The sequence below is a fragment of the Dasypus novemcinctus genome, chromosome 9 (assembly GCF_030445035.2).
Source record: "Dasypus novemcinctus isolate mDasNov1 chromosome 9, mDasNov1.1.hap2, whole genome shotgun sequence".
Taxonomy (NCBI): Eukaryota; Metazoa; Chordata; class Mammalia; order Cingulata; family Dasypodidae; genus Dasypus; species Dasypus novemcinctus.
The window spans coordinates 125,487,510-125,502,358 of NC_080681.1; the positions used below are offsets into that span (position 1 = coordinate 125,487,510).

At 39.5% G+C, this 14,849-nt stretch overlaps 1 protein-coding gene across 2 annotated transcripts; it reads left to right on the forward strand.

Annotated features, from left to right (window-relative positions):
* The first annotated feature begins 232 nt into the window (after positions 1-232).
* Positions 233-14,602, forward strand: ERRFI1 (ERBB receptor feedback inhibitor 1). 2 transcript variants are annotated; one of them, XM_004455739.4, is made up of 4 exons: positions 233-402; positions 10,600-10,792; positions 10,900-10,976; positions 11,907-14,602. In XM_004455739.4, the coding sequence occupies exons 2-4, from the start codon at positions 10,671-10,673 to the stop codon at positions 13,088-13,090; spliced, it is 1,383 nt and encodes a 460-aa protein (XP_004455796.1). In that variant the 5' UTR covers positions 233-402; positions 10,600-10,670; the 3' UTR covers positions 13,091-14,602. The 2 variants fall into 2 exon arrangements, with proteins under 2 accessions (XP_004455796.1, XP_058160468.1); XM_058304485.2 differs by lacking the exon at positions 233-402 and having other exon boundaries at positions 718-10,792.
* Positions 14,603-14,849: the final 247 nt, after the last annotated feature.

Consider the following 14,849-nt stretch of genomic DNA (forward strand, 5'->3'; position numbering starts at 1 on the left):
CGCTGGGCAGCTGCCGTCCGAGTTTGGCAGAGGCGAGACTTGGACGCCGAAGTCAGCCCAGATAACCCTTCCTAAGGCTGCTTCCCGCAACCGCCGCGCGACGCCCCAGTGGACCCCACGCAAACGCCTCAGCTGCGGCATCGCCCCTTTAAGCGGTTCGTGGCCCGGATTGGCTGCGCGAGGGAGGTGGGGCGCGAACGGCTACGTCACGGCTCCTCCCTGAGGCTATATAGCGGCGGCGGCGTCGACCTCGGCGACGGCGGCCGAGTGCGAGGCAGTGACTACGAGAGAGGCGAGCGGCGAGGCGCCTGCGCGATGTCCGGGCCCCTGAGCCGGAGGCGCTGAGCCAGCCGGGAGGGACATGCGCGGGAGAGCGCCGTGGGGAGCCGCGGCTCGTCCGGGGTAAGGGGCCTGGGGGCTGAGGGGGTGGGGAGCGCCGCGCCTCCTCGGAGCCCCCAGCACCCGGCGTGGGACTCCGAGCGCAGCGGCCGACTCCCCGACGCGAGGGCGGGGGCCTCTGAGGGCGCGGGCCGAGGGTCGCCGCGCCGCCGGGTCCCTCGAGGATGGAGTGAGCGAGCGCCGAGGGGCCGGCGCCTGCGGTGCTGAGGTGGACGCTCCCCTCAGCGGCGCGGACCTGGCTGGGGGCGAGCCCGAGCCCGGCGCTCGGGGGGGCACCGCGGGGCGCCGGCGCCTGCCTTCTGTTCCTCTCGCCGGCTGTGGTCTCCCGCGGCCCCCGCCCCGCCAGGGCCGTGCTCCGGGCGCTGTGGACTCCTCTCGGCGACCGAAGGGTTTTGGTTTTGTTTGCTTTTTCTCTTTTTTTCTAAATCGGGGTTGCGTGACCCTCTTCACCACCGTGTGCCCGTAAACACTGCCCTAGAAGCTTTGGTGGGAGCTGCCTGAAGCTCCGGGTCGCAGTCAGCCTCGGGGTCCCTGCTCAGTCCCTCAGCGAAGAAGGCAGGCCCTAGTCAGTGATTTTTAATTCATCCATGAGCTTCGTGTCCCCTTTTCCCCTTCCTTTAAAAACATGATTCTTTGCTCTGAATGTCCTAAACACGGATTGGAAAGGAACGAAATTGCAGAATTATGTGTTCAAAGTGTGAACGTTTATTGGATATTTCTCATATGTATCTCATGGGCTTGTACAAATTAGATGTCTTAACTGTGATTGGTGCTGTATTGGTGCTTGCTTAGTCTTTATTAGGATTTCGTCATTGCTTGAAAGAAACCAGTCTCTTACCTGATAAAAATATGAATAGATTGTTAGTCATAATATTAAGTGCAGTCAGAAAAGAGACTGTAGCTTTAAAAGAGATGTGGTGGTGACTTGAGGTACACCTGCAACACAGGTAGGGCCGGACTGGTTTCTAGGCAACTGTCAGGGGTGAAGAAAGGTGAGTTTAAAATGCCTTAAAAAAAAAACACTTCTGGAGAACTAGTGTTCTGTTAAGATTTGAGCTTTATAAATGTATCTTAAGAATACAATGGGTATAAGTTTGTTGAGGAGACTGAAAGATCTAAGTTCACCATACCTAATCTTTTTTTTTAACTTTTTTTTCGTATTTCTGTAATTACACAATTTTAAGTGATATTTTACTTATATTTTAGCAACTGACCAAAATAAAAGAAGCTGGTTACTTTCTTGTTAGCATGCTAACTATGACTGGTTATCAGCAAGTTATCAACCAAGCTCTTATCTAAATTTTAGTGCATTTGAAGAGAGAAATGTAGGTTTTTGCATGTACTCAAGACACTTATTTTGTCATTTCCCTCACTTCACATAGAGGTTTATTTTCAGGTGTGTTACAGTGAACAAACACTACCTAATATGTGACAGAGGTCTTGGACTAACAAGTTTTAACCTAACAGATAGACTATAAACTCCTTCAGGGCAGGAACTCTGCCTTGTACAGCTTCTGTTTATACAGCCTTGTGCATAGTTGATGGTTGATAAATAACTGCATGAAAGCACTTTTTTTTTTTTTAAGGCTCAGCAGGATTGGACCAGTCACTGATAAGGATGGGAAAGCAAATCTGTTTAGTTTTTTTTTATGGCTGTTATGAAATGACTAGGTTATTCATATTTTTGACAGATAGGTAAAATTACTATTTTAATGAATTGTTTTTCCTGCTTTGGTTCACAATAGACTGGTCATTCTTTTCATGAGATCTAAGTATACCATAGGCTTGGGTTTTTTTGTTTGAAAATTACTTTTATCTGCTGCTTCTCAGAAGTTGCACCAGATAATACTTCTTTCTGCTAATACTAAGGTAGCTTTTAAAAGCAAGTTACCTAAATTACAGGTACAATCTCGCATGCTTGAAACTGACCTGATTGTCTGCATACCATCAGGTTGCTTTAGAAAGGTGAGCAGAGGAGGGAAAAGGTGGTGACAAGGGTAATTCTAGGAATTTGAATGTCATAGGCTCCCTGTTCCGGGAGAAACAGCTCAACTTGGAATCTAAATAAATCTGAATAGGTACCTCTTGAGCATGGATTCATTTAGCATCCTTTGGAGCTGGTGTTTGACCATGCTTTATAAAAGCTAATGAATAACTCACTAGATAAATACTCTCCAGTTGAGGTATTCTGGCATTATTCACCCAGTGTAAATATGCTTTGTTTTAGGGTCCTGAATATAAGTTACTAACTTAATAGAGAATTAGTTTTAAGGTAAGGAGAAGTTAGTGTGAGATTGAGATTTCAGAGGGGGATAAAAAGATTCTGAGATTTGGAGTCTGATACTTGAGTCAAATTCTTTATACCATAAAATTGGGCAGTATTACTAAAAGACCTTGGGTTAAGTCCCTGATTTCCAGGCCTCAACAGATGATGACTTTAGACTCTGATGCCCTGGCTGCGTGAATTAGGGTCCTTTACAACTCTAAAATGCTATGATTCAATGAAACAGTATAGTTAAACAGAGGAAAGAGTAGGAATAGGAATATAAGGATTAGAAGACATTATCGAAAAGCTCTTTTGAAGTACCCACAGAATGTGAACCTTGACTAGATAGATTGTTTAAAAAAATACCACTCACTCTGCATGGCATGCTCTTTGCCTAACTTTTTCCATGGCTGCCACTTTTTCATCCTTTAGATTTTGATGTCAAAAGTCACTTACTCAGAGGTCCCCCTGACCACCTGTGTAAATAGGGCCTCCTCTACCTCCTTATCCTCCCACTTCCCTGTTTGTTTCCTTGGAAATTATTACAATTTGAAATTGTTTGCTTGCTTATTGTCTCTCTCCCTCATTAGATTGAAGGCTTCAGCAAGCAGCAAGCCCATCTCTTTCTCATCTAGCATTAGTATATAACACAGAATAAGTATTTGATAAATAACTGTGAAAAGAATAAATGAATCCTTGCTCTGAAGAATTTGTGAGCTAAAGCCTGGGTTGAGTTCCTGTTCCTCTCTGCACCTGACCAGCACTTGGGGCTCAAGCGCTGGCTTAGTCTTCCTCTGTTTTACTTTCCCCAATTACAAACCTGAATGTGAGGAGGAGCAAGGCAGCTGTTACCTAAAATGAAGATACTACAGAAAGGAGAGATCGTGAAGTGTAGCAGAAGAAATGCTGGGCTGTAGGGCAGGAGTGCTGTAACTGCCTGTCTGTTCACTGGGAGGAAGATATTTAACTTCACTTTATTTCCTCATCTGCAAAATGGGGATTGTAATCCCTGACTCTTCTTACAGGGATGTTGTGGGGATTAAGTGAGATAATGTGTAAGAAAGTACTTTGTATTTTGTAATTTGTGGAGTGCTTTACAAATATAGCGTATTTTGTCCTTAAATTTCGGGTTTTACAACACAGCCTGATTATAATGCCATCATTGGGCCCAGGTTGTGGGACTGTGTTAAAAGAAGGCCCTTTGGGTTTATGTCTTACCAGTAAAGACAAATCTTTGTTATATCAAATACCATGTTGTAACAGGTTATATTGCAATGGGGCTTCGGCATATTGCTAAAGATCTAGGGCTTCAAAAGAATTGTTTGAAGTGGTCAAAGAATATAAAATTAATACGTAAATTCACCCTTTTAAAATTATAATAAATAACTCTTATAGGAGATTTTGAAGGCGTTAAAGTAAAACAGGAACTTTGAGAGGCTAAGGGTTACCCAAGCAAAACTCTTACAAGTAGTAAATCCCTCAAAAAATATATCAGAGCTCCTTATATAAATTGAACGTTGTACTTTTGTAAGGTTAAATCTTATCCTGTCTGTTTAAAGAGCCCTAGGGACCAGAAAAGGCAAGTGTGGTGGTGAAGAGTATGGACTCCTTTGTTTAAATCCGGAGCAAGATACTTAACTCTCTGTGCCTTGATTTCCTCACTTGTAAAGAGGGTAATAATAGTAGCCCACTTCAAAGGGTTGTTGAGAGGATAAAGACATTAATACACAAAAAGCACCTAGAACAGCACCTGGCAGGAAAATGACCAGTGGATGCTATCTATTCTTACTGGTTTTATATTCATTGTCACTATCATGCCACAACCATTGTGTGACTTAAATGCTTGTGAAATCAATTTGGAGTTTTAAAGACTTATTCCCATCCTTCCACCATTGTACTCATTGTTACTGAGATAGAATAGAATCCATTAAGAATAGGATGGAATTCTATTTTATGGTTAAATCCATTATGTGTATGTTAAAAAGAAATATTTTTCCATCCTCTGTGTTTATTGCTCTTGACTGTACTATATGAGAAGTACAAAAAAAGAGAAAATATATTCCTGCTATCACACTAATAAAAGTGTGTCAGAGACCAAGTGAATCAAAAGGCTATCAATGATGACTGGTAGTTGAACAAGTTTTTCTTATATCTTGCCATTTCTTAAATTGCTTAACTAGAAAGCATTCTGAATTATTCAACAAACTATGTCATTTACCTTTGGTTTGGCAGTCTCAAGATTTTGCTTCTGCTTAGAGCTCTTCTGCCTGTCCACTTGGATAAATTACTTTCCTTGTTGCCTCAATTTTCACTGTCTACATATAGACCACAATGAATTAGATGTGTTTAGGAGTCTGAGGAATGGAAGTTACAAACAAGATAAAATATTCCTTCTTTCCACATTGAACCACATTTTACTCTTTCTGAAGCCACCAAGTTTAGCTTAAATCCATGCAGCAGGAGTATTTGTTACATTTTATTAATGTAAAATGCTTAAAAGTTATTTATGCTTTTAAAGCCTTTGTATGCTTTCCATGGTCTTTTTCAATGGATTTAATGAAGGAAATTTTTCTCAGTGAAGGAATTTTTTTTTACCTTGCCTCCTCCTCCTTTCCCTATCCCAAATCACAGCCAAGTAAAATGAAATTTGAGAAAAAACTTGAGTTAGGGCCTTTATTTTTAAAGAATCTGCAAAATTGTCCTTTTGTTTTCAGTAAACAAACTCCGGTTACATATTAAAGCCATCATAAATGTTGAGTATGTTAGATGAATATCAAATCAGTTAATTTTCTCAGACTAATAATTAAAATAAGTTCTATGAAACAGGTAAACTAAAAATTCACTGGTTCAGATAGCTTGGCTACTAGTGATTTAGACACTAATAAAATAAAATTGGTGGGTTTTTTTGTTTTAATTTTCCCAAAGGTGTCCTTTTAGACATTTAAATGCAGACATTAGTATATTTGGGGAGAATCTAAAATCATGGAATTGTTATGTCCCTAAATCAATTTCTAACTTTACAAATTTTGACTCTAAATGTAGTTACCTTATATCTCTGGGTATGGAAATAGTTCTGTAGGTAATGGTTAAATGTACCTGAAAAGACCATTTATCACTCTGAATAAACAGAAATCAGGTTCTAAAACCAGATTGAAAGAAGGAAATTACATCACATACTTTTAAGGAAGCACTGGGCAGAACTGGATGAGTTGCATGACAAAAAATGTGCCCCTCCTCCTCTTGTGCATTGCTCCTGAGATTGATTCATAAGATCTAGTGGCAAGGTAAGCATATCTAGGTTACTATCTTAAGGTAGCCTGGTTTTTTTAGACACTTTTTCAAAGAGACTCTTCTCATACTAAAGGCTTGTGAGAACCTTAGCAAAGAATGTGCAATGTACTTTTTGGTGTAACTTTTTTTTAAGGAAGGTGACCTTAAATTTAACCACAAAAACACAGTAGGTATACTGTAATCCAGAAGGAATAGTGGGTAAGAGAAGGTAAAGTTCAGATTTCAGGATGCAGCCCCCTAATCCAGGAGTTCTTAACCAGGAGTTCACAGACCCCCAAGGGGTCCATGGAGAAATTTCAGGAGGTCCATGAGCTTGAATTAAAAATTCAAGAAAACATTTTTGTGGGAACGTGTTGGTGCGAGTGTGATAATATTTATTAAATAATACACAGCATAGTGTGGACTTAGTAAGGGATTTTTGGTTTTCACCTGACTGGCAAAGGGCAAAAAGTTAAGAATCCCTGCAAATCTAATCCCTTCAGATACATAAGGTACAACAGAAACCACAGTAGAAAGTTACCTTGTTAACCATTTAAACTTTTAATTTTTACCAAGTCTGCAAATTATCTACTTTAGAATTTTGGAAATGAGTTTTATAAAAATTCCTCGCATGTTGTATGTCCTAAACATGTTGCATTATTATCAGGCAGTCTATCACTATAGCATATGAAGTTTATCCCTTACAAATCTTTGCTTCTTTCCCTTAGTTCTTTATTAACTTACGGTGTATATGAAATTTTCATGTAACTTCTTTTTTACAAATAAGGATATTTTCTCAATGTCCATTTAATAAATAATTTTTAGGAACTAATGGTGCCTGGATCTACAGGGGAGGGGCCGGGGGGAATAAGTCAGACCTCAGTCCTGTCTTCTAGAAGATTTGAAGGGTGGGAGAAAAATCGAGGCATGGTACAAAAGAACCCAGGAATGCAGGACATAGCAACACACTGCTCTGGTTTATTCATGGAAAGCAGAGGTTTCATGGAGAAGGCCATATAAGAGATGACCTTAAAAGATAAGTTGGAAAAGAGCTAGAAAAAGGTAGATTTAGGGCAGTGTTGTGGAGGCCTTGAATGCCAGGCGGAGGAGCCTTGGAGGATTTTTGAGCAATGGAAGGTCTTAGTTTGAGCTGTAGTGTAGGGGACTCTATTGATCTGGTACTGGTGGGTAGGATGCATTGGGTGTTTTCAGACAGGAGGCAGATTGATGCTAGTGAATGGAAAAGAGAATAGATTGAAGAAGCAGTGTAGAAGTAGGCAGTGTAGTTGGTGATTTGAATGTATATTGCCTGAGCCTCAGTTTGAACATGGTGCCTTTAGAAGTGTGATCCTCTTAGACCTTAAATTGGTTTGGAGGTTGGGGGTGAGGGGGAGTAAGTGAAAGGAGGAGTTTGGTTTGTAGAGTTTGACGTGCCAGGGGACCATCCAAGTGGAAAGATAATCACCAGACAATAGAAGTTGCTAAGTTGATGTTTGACCCAGGGCTTCAGTCATTGATTCAGAAGCTGCCTGGATATAGTTCAAGCCATAGAAGTGTGGGTTAAAACTAAACTCCAAGGGAGAATGTACGAAAAGAAAATAAAAGGATGACCTCAAAAAACAAATGTGTTTTTTTGTAAGGTGTTTTTCCCCCTTGAATTAAAAGAAAAATACCAAGAGATATTAACAGGAAAAGGTAGTTCTTGTTTGAGATTGGTATTTAATTACTTTAAAAAAATTTTTTGTTGAGTTTTTGCTAAAGGCTGAAGCAATTAGTTCATAAATTCTAGAAAGTTATTATGTCCAAAATTAATTTGGATCCTGGTCTAAGCCACTGCCTGGATTAACATTAACAGTTTGCATTTCCTAACAATGCCATCTTGTACTTTAATTTTTATTTTCTCACAGAGGTACATTTTTGCAGTTGTTTCCTAATCAATTGTTAGGCACAAGTTTTTCAGTTAAAAGGGAACAAATAAAATTTGAAACACCGCAGCATTAGTTATATTTCACTTAAGCAGAGTTTCTTTTAATTTGAGGCTGACCAAATTGATTCATTTTCCCCCAAGGACTGTATCTATTGCATGCTAAAGAATTTTGAGAGAGATGTACAAGAGTTTCAGGTGACTTCGTACCCTTCTATTTACAATATAAGGAACATATTTAAAAAGTTTGTTTCCAAACTATGGTACCTAGCCTTTTATAAGTGTATGGTTTAAGTTATTTTCCAAAAGAAGAGAACATGCACTTACTATATTGCCCTCCTCAGCTTCTCCCATGCAAGCAAGTAGGAAGTTCGGACAGTTTCATAACATGGCCCATTCACAATTCCCCATTGAAATTTAGAGGCAGGTCACCTTCTATGAATACACAAAGACACTATTGTGGTCAGAAGTGAGCTGGCTTAGTGAACACAATTCTTTTTATACTAAAAAAAATTTTTTTCTTAAGAAAGCTAACAAATAAGTGATGGAAACAATGCTTAAAAATAACTTTTTTTAGAACATATAAATAATTTTAAGTAACATTGAATTGTAAGTTTGGAATTCCAAGGCATTTCAGAAGAGGCGATAGTTACACAATCATTCTGTTGAAAGCTAAGATTTAGATGGCATTAGAAGCTGACACAGTAATTACTGGGAGGACTTGTTGGCTTGCAGACAGGTGGGGGCTGGGCCTCCAGAATCCCCCGCAGCATTTGCCTGTAATCTGGATGAGCGATCTTCAAACGTGTGCTTTCAAACTACTTAAATACCATTTTCTTCTTTCTATCTTGCCTTTTATTTTTATGTTACTACAGATAGTTTCCCTGTAGTCTTGCCCAGTGCCTGGAAAAAGCACCATAAACTACCGGGCTAAGTAGGTACACAGAACTCAGCAATTTTTTATCAAGTTCATTTTCTAAATTTTTTATACGTTTACTGATTCAGGTAAATTTTTAAAATGAAGAAATAACATATTTGCTTCATTTCAGTTAAGACACCAAACCAACCATAAAAACAAAAAAAACCCCCAATGATTTAGATTTCTTAAAGTGATGGATTTTTTCCCCTCTTAATCATATCTTTGAGACACTGGATTAAAGAAAAAGAATCCTTGGCCAATTTGAAATAATATTTTAAACCAATTTCTAAATCTCTGCCTAGTATATCAAAGTAGCTGACTTTAGGAGAGTGAAAAGTCTGGGCACACCCTCCTTCCATCATCACTGCAGTCTTTAACCTGCAGAACATTATTTTTACTTGAAAAAAGCAATAAACACTTGCAAGAGTACTTTTTAGATCTTTAGCTGAAGAAAAAAAAACAAACCCAACGCCTTACACATTGTATACACTCACGATATGGATGACAATAATTGGATGGCATGGTACAGTCATTCAACAATCATTCTCATTGAGCACCACTAAGTCCTAGGTGCTGGTGATTAAAGTGATTGGGACCTAGCCTGTGTTCTTGAGCTCACAGTGTAGTAGGAGGTGACAGATTTGTAAAAACTAGATTTGTAGTTGCTGAGCCATTGAAAACAAAAATGAAAAAATAATCTGCATTCCCCCCACCCCAGGAGCAAGTAAGTGCCTTGTGCATCTCTGCTTCATTCTCAGTCCTTAGACTACTGCTTAGCCTCAGTGGGTGTGGTGTGCACATGATTACTGAGAGAATGAGAAGGTGTTATATGATAAAGCATATGTGTACAGAGCCCACGAGGCAATGTTATACAGAGATGATAAAGTTCTAGTACCTAAAAGGAAAAAAACAACTGTAAGTAAATACATGAATATCTGAGATGGATTACCTTCTGGCAGTGAGAGCAGGAATCCAACCACTGATGCTTATTAATGCTCATATAAAGAATAATTAAGAAGTAAAGTAAAAAAGAGGCTATGGGAAATAGTCATGTAACATCTGCCAAGGGGGGGTGGTGAGGGTCGTAGAGTTTAATGAAATAATACTAGGTTAAGAAAAATATATTTAGCTGTGTAATCCATGCCTTGCAGCCAGGAAAGACAGGAATTACTAGGCATTTCACAAAGGAGAATGTAAAGAATGTACCTTTAAGTTTGTCTTTAAAAGGGAGGAGGAAAGAAGCTCTCTCCAGGCTTCCACTGAAGTTGCAGAACTTGATTTTTACAGGATAATGGAAATTAGTATTTTTAAGTTAAGCATTGGGTTTTAGTGAATATTAGTTCTGCAGTAATTTCTGAAATTACTTTTTGAGTTTCGGAAAAAGAAGTACAATTCACTTGTGCTTCATACCCCATACAATCGTACACTGGAAGGTCAGTTTAATAGGAGATTAGAGAAAGGTTTGTATACTTTGGCAAGTGAGAGCAATTTGTTGTGCCGCTGTCAGGTTCTACAGTAAGAGGTCTGCTTTGCTGGAAATAGACTGTTTCTCATTCTGCTGAAACATTTGAAGATTTGGATTAGTAGTTACCAAAGAATTATTTTTAATACCTACATTTAAGTGTCCTCATGAGAAGAATTAATATAAAGCCATAAGAATAAGTGCTTGTCTAAAACTAAACTTTTCTGTCAACATCCCCCCAAATTCTCTAATGCTAACTATTTATGCTCTGATTTACACTATCCCAATCAAGGTATTTCTGAATTGTTTCCCTTATTCTCTCATTTCTCACCCCCACCCCCCACCCCTTTTTACTCCAGGGAATGAAAGCTACTGGTTGACTAAAAATCCTTAGGTTTCACAATTTGGAGTCATCCCAAAATACAGCACAATGTCAACCGCAGGAGTTGCTGCTCAGGAGATTAGAGTCCCATTAAAAACTGGATTTCTACATAATGGCCAAGCCATGGGGAATACAAAGACCTGCTGGGGAAGTCGCAGTGAGTTTGAAAAGTAAGTGGGGAATATAATGCCACATAATCTGTATACATTTGTGATGTGAAAATGAGGTAGATGGGATGACTGCTGTGTGTTTATGACTAAGATATTTTTCCTTTTAGTAACTTTTTCAACATTGACCCAATAACCATGGCCTACAATCTGAACTCCGCTGCTGAGACGCACCTACCATCCAATGGTATGTATTGAGAAAATCGTAATGAAGTTAAACATGGGAAGAGGAAGTTGGCAGTCTTGTTTAGTATTCGCTTGTCCTCCAGCATTATTTTTTAAATGAGGAAACGACCTGAACTCTTTCCAACAATAGTCTGACCCCTAGTGGCAACAGATTCTGGGGATCCCGTGCTCTTCACAAATGATTGGCCCCTGCTGCCTTTACGTTGAGTCACAGAGTCCTACCTAGAATTACTGGTGGAAGGGTGATCTTGTAAAATCAATTAAATTCTAATCCCAGCTGTGGTACACATTTAATTTTTAGATACCTTGAACAAGATCTCTAATCTTTCTTAATAATATTGAATGCATGTTTGAACGTGGTAGGTGAAAGGAGTGTAAATGTTATTTAAAACTTAGTCAAGTGTGTCTGTAGGACTTTTCATGTGAAATTATGTTCCATGGATTTTTGTCAAGAGCTCCTTATCAGTTAAACATTGCAGGTGAGTCCATTTACTTGCAATATGATGAGGATGCCAGCAGTAAGTTGATCTTGTCTCATCCATGCCCTCCTTGCTTTGTATTGTCACATCTCTTAAGTCGCAAAGGCTGGTGTCATATGGTATTCATGTAAATTATATGCTCTTTGCTTCTGTGAAGATTGTACACGTCACAGAACTTGCCTGAGATGTGTGGGCGTGCACAGTGCACAGGTCCAAGGGAAATGGAAGAGATAATTTGTTCTTTGAACCAGATCATGTGCATTAACAATCCCCTGGTCTCTAATTACACCTGTGGCTGTTGCATGGGTATCCTTAGGGTTAGGCAGTCAAGTATTTCACTGACAGTTTAGGCAGAAAGCCCTAGAAGCACAAGTAGCTGAGGCTTTACCTCCCTCGGGTGGAGAGAGGCTTAGGCTTGTTGATCTTCTATTCATATCTCTTATTCATTCTAGGGCATACTTCAAAATCTGCTTTGATGGATGGTCACTACTTTGCAGAAAATGGTCCACCTCAGAAGTCTAGCTTGCCCCCTCTTGTTATTCCTCCAAGTGAATACTTGGGACAACATGAAGAGGATCAAGTTGCGTGTGGTTTTAAGAAACTTTCAGTAAATGGGGTTTGTGCTTCCACCCCTCCCCTAACACCCATAAAAAACTCACCTTCCTTTTTCCCCTGTGTACCTCTTTGTGAACGGGGTTCCAGGCCCCTTCCGCCACTGCCAATCTCTGAAGACCTCTCTCTGGATGAGACAGACTGTGAGGTAGAATTCCTAACTAGCTCAGATACAGACTTACTTTTAGAAGACTGTACACTTTCTGACTTCAAATATGGAGTTCCTGGCAGGCGAAGCTTCCGTGGGTGTGGACAGATCAATTATGCATATTTTGATACTCCAGCTGTTTCTGCAGCAGAAGATCTCAGTCATGCACGGGACCAAAATGGATGCATCCAAACTTCAAATCCTCCACCTCAAACCCACCGACGATTAAGAAGATCTCATTCGGGACCAGCTGGGTCTTTTAACAAGCCAGCCGTTCGGATATCCAGCTATTTACACAGAGCTTCTCCAAATTCCGATGAAGACAAACCTGAGGTTCCCCCCAGGGTTCCCATACCTCCTAGGCCAGTAAAGCCTGATTATAGGAGGTGGTCAGCAGAAGTGACTTCTAGCACCTACAGTGATGAAGACAGGCCTCCCAAAGTACCACCCAGAGAACCTTTATCAAGGAGTAACTCCCGCACACCAAGCCCTAAAAGCCTTCCGTCTTACCTCAATGGGGTCATGCCCCCTACTCAGAGCTTTGCCCCTGACCCCAAGTATGTCAGTAACAAAGCCCTGCAAAGACAGAACAGCGAAGGATCTGCCAGTAAGGTTCCCTGTATTCTGCCCATTATTGAAAATGGGAAGAAGGTTAGTTCAACACATTATTACTTACTACCTGAGAGACCACCATACCTGGACAAATATGAAAAATTTTTTAGGGAAGCAGAAGAAACCAGTGCAAGCACCCAAATCCAGCCACTATCCGCTAACTGCAGTATAGTTTCGGCCCCAGAAAAACTGGACTCCAAAACAAAAATGGACATAGGGGGCCATGTGAAGCGTAAACATTTATCCTACGTGGTTTCTCCTTAGACTTTGGGATCAGAATTCAGCAGAGGTTACATAGGAGCAAATGCTTCTCAAGCAGTTTTCCAATTTGTTTAAGAGTCACTGAAAAAGGTCTTATATGGCAAAGTAAAGTTGTACTCTCTCTGTCTCAAAGAGGGAGGATTAGAGCAGTTGTGAGGTGCTGTTCTGCTGAGAAGCCCTGATTTTGTTAGCATTGGAGAAAAAGTCCTTTCGAGTCTATAATTTAAAGATGTGATGATGGTAGGGGGGATGGGAAGATGGTTATATATGAATACATCATATACAATATATAAACTTGTGCTGTAACCATTGACCATAGTGGCAGGTTAACCAGTTAGGTACTATGTTAGAGTAATATATATTCAGAATAATAAAAACTCAAGCTGGAGAAAAGACTCTTGATAGACTGAAAGTTGAGCAAATGGAAGAAAATACAGTATTGTTTAGATCAGAATCATTAAAAATTATTTTTGTTTAGTAAGTTTGAAGATTTCTGACTTTTAGGCCTGTTATATTTTGTTTCATTTATTTTTGCAACTGGTCTTTTCCATTGATGGCAGGGTATACATTCTTTACCATGACTGTACCTACCTAGTTGAAAAACCATCCCAAGGTCTAATACTTCTTCCAGGTTTTTTTTTTATTTTGTTGAAGGGAGGGGCTAGCAGTTTATCTGGCAACGGTATTATCACCTGTATATGTCTCACATTTTGAAAAATGAAGAGAGAATTAGCAAATAATTTTTCCTTTTCACTTCCTACTTGATCCCATCCACTAAGGTGGCCCCCTGTAGTATGTGTCTCACAGAGACAGTGGGACACACTAGGCTCATATTGGAAAGCATGCTAGTTGCCAGTTTTCAAGATGTCAGTTTTAAGCAATAATGAAGCAGTTAGCTATATGATTGAGAGTTTTTGTGCGGGGATGTGTGTTGTGTTTTTTGTTTTTTGTTTTTTAGACTGTATTAATAAACAAATACAACACAAGCTGGCCTTGTGTTGCTGGTTCCTATTCAGTATTTTCTGGGGATTGTTTGCTTTTTAAGTAAAACACTTCTGACCAATAGCACAGTATGTCTTAATTCCAGAGGTCACATCAGCATCTTTCTGCTTTTTTTAAGACTCTCACAAGTGACTGCTCTGCTGCTTCAGTTCAATCCAGTGAGACACACAGCTTGTGCTCATGTTTTCACATGCTTTAATGTATTTATCTTGTATAGATAAGCACAAAAGAGAAGGTGCTCACTAACGGAGATACATTACCACAATGTTCTCTTAACAGTTAAACAAGCTGTTTACAGTTTAAACTGCTGAATGATATTATTTGAGCTATTTAAAGCTTATTATATTTTAGTATGAACTAAATGAAGGTTAAAACATGCTTTAGAAAAATGCACTGATTTCTGCATTTATATGTACAGTATTGGACAAAGGATTTTATTCATTTTGTTGCATTATTTTGAATATTGTCTTTTCATTTTAATAAAATTATAATACTTATTTATGACACCATTAATAATGTTTCTTGCCTAAACTCTTATAAAATGTCTCAAGTAATTTGAACACAAGGAAAGATTCCCTGTAGTTAATATATACTTGAAATTTACTGTCATTCCCTAAAATGACATATTTAAGTAATATGTATTTAAGTTATAAAGCAATGTACAGTGAAACTGCCCTTTTTGTATTTATCGATCACCACTAAGAAAGAGAGCTTGAATTAACTGGTGTATTACTATCAAAACCCTGAAACTCTGGGGAGA

Coding starts and splice junctions, on each gene's coding strand:
- ERRFI1 (XM_004455739.4), top strand. CDS start 10,671: ATGTCAACCGCAGGAGTTGCTGCTCAGGAGATTAGAGTCCCATTAAAA. Junction 10,793..10,899: donor AGTCGCAGTGAGTTTGAAAA/GTAAGTGGGGAA, acceptor TTTTCCTTTTAG/TAACTTTTTCAACATTGACC. Junction 10,977..11,906: donor GACGCACCTACCATCCAATG/GTATGTATTGAG, acceptor TATTCATTCTAG/GGCATACTTCAAAATCTGCT.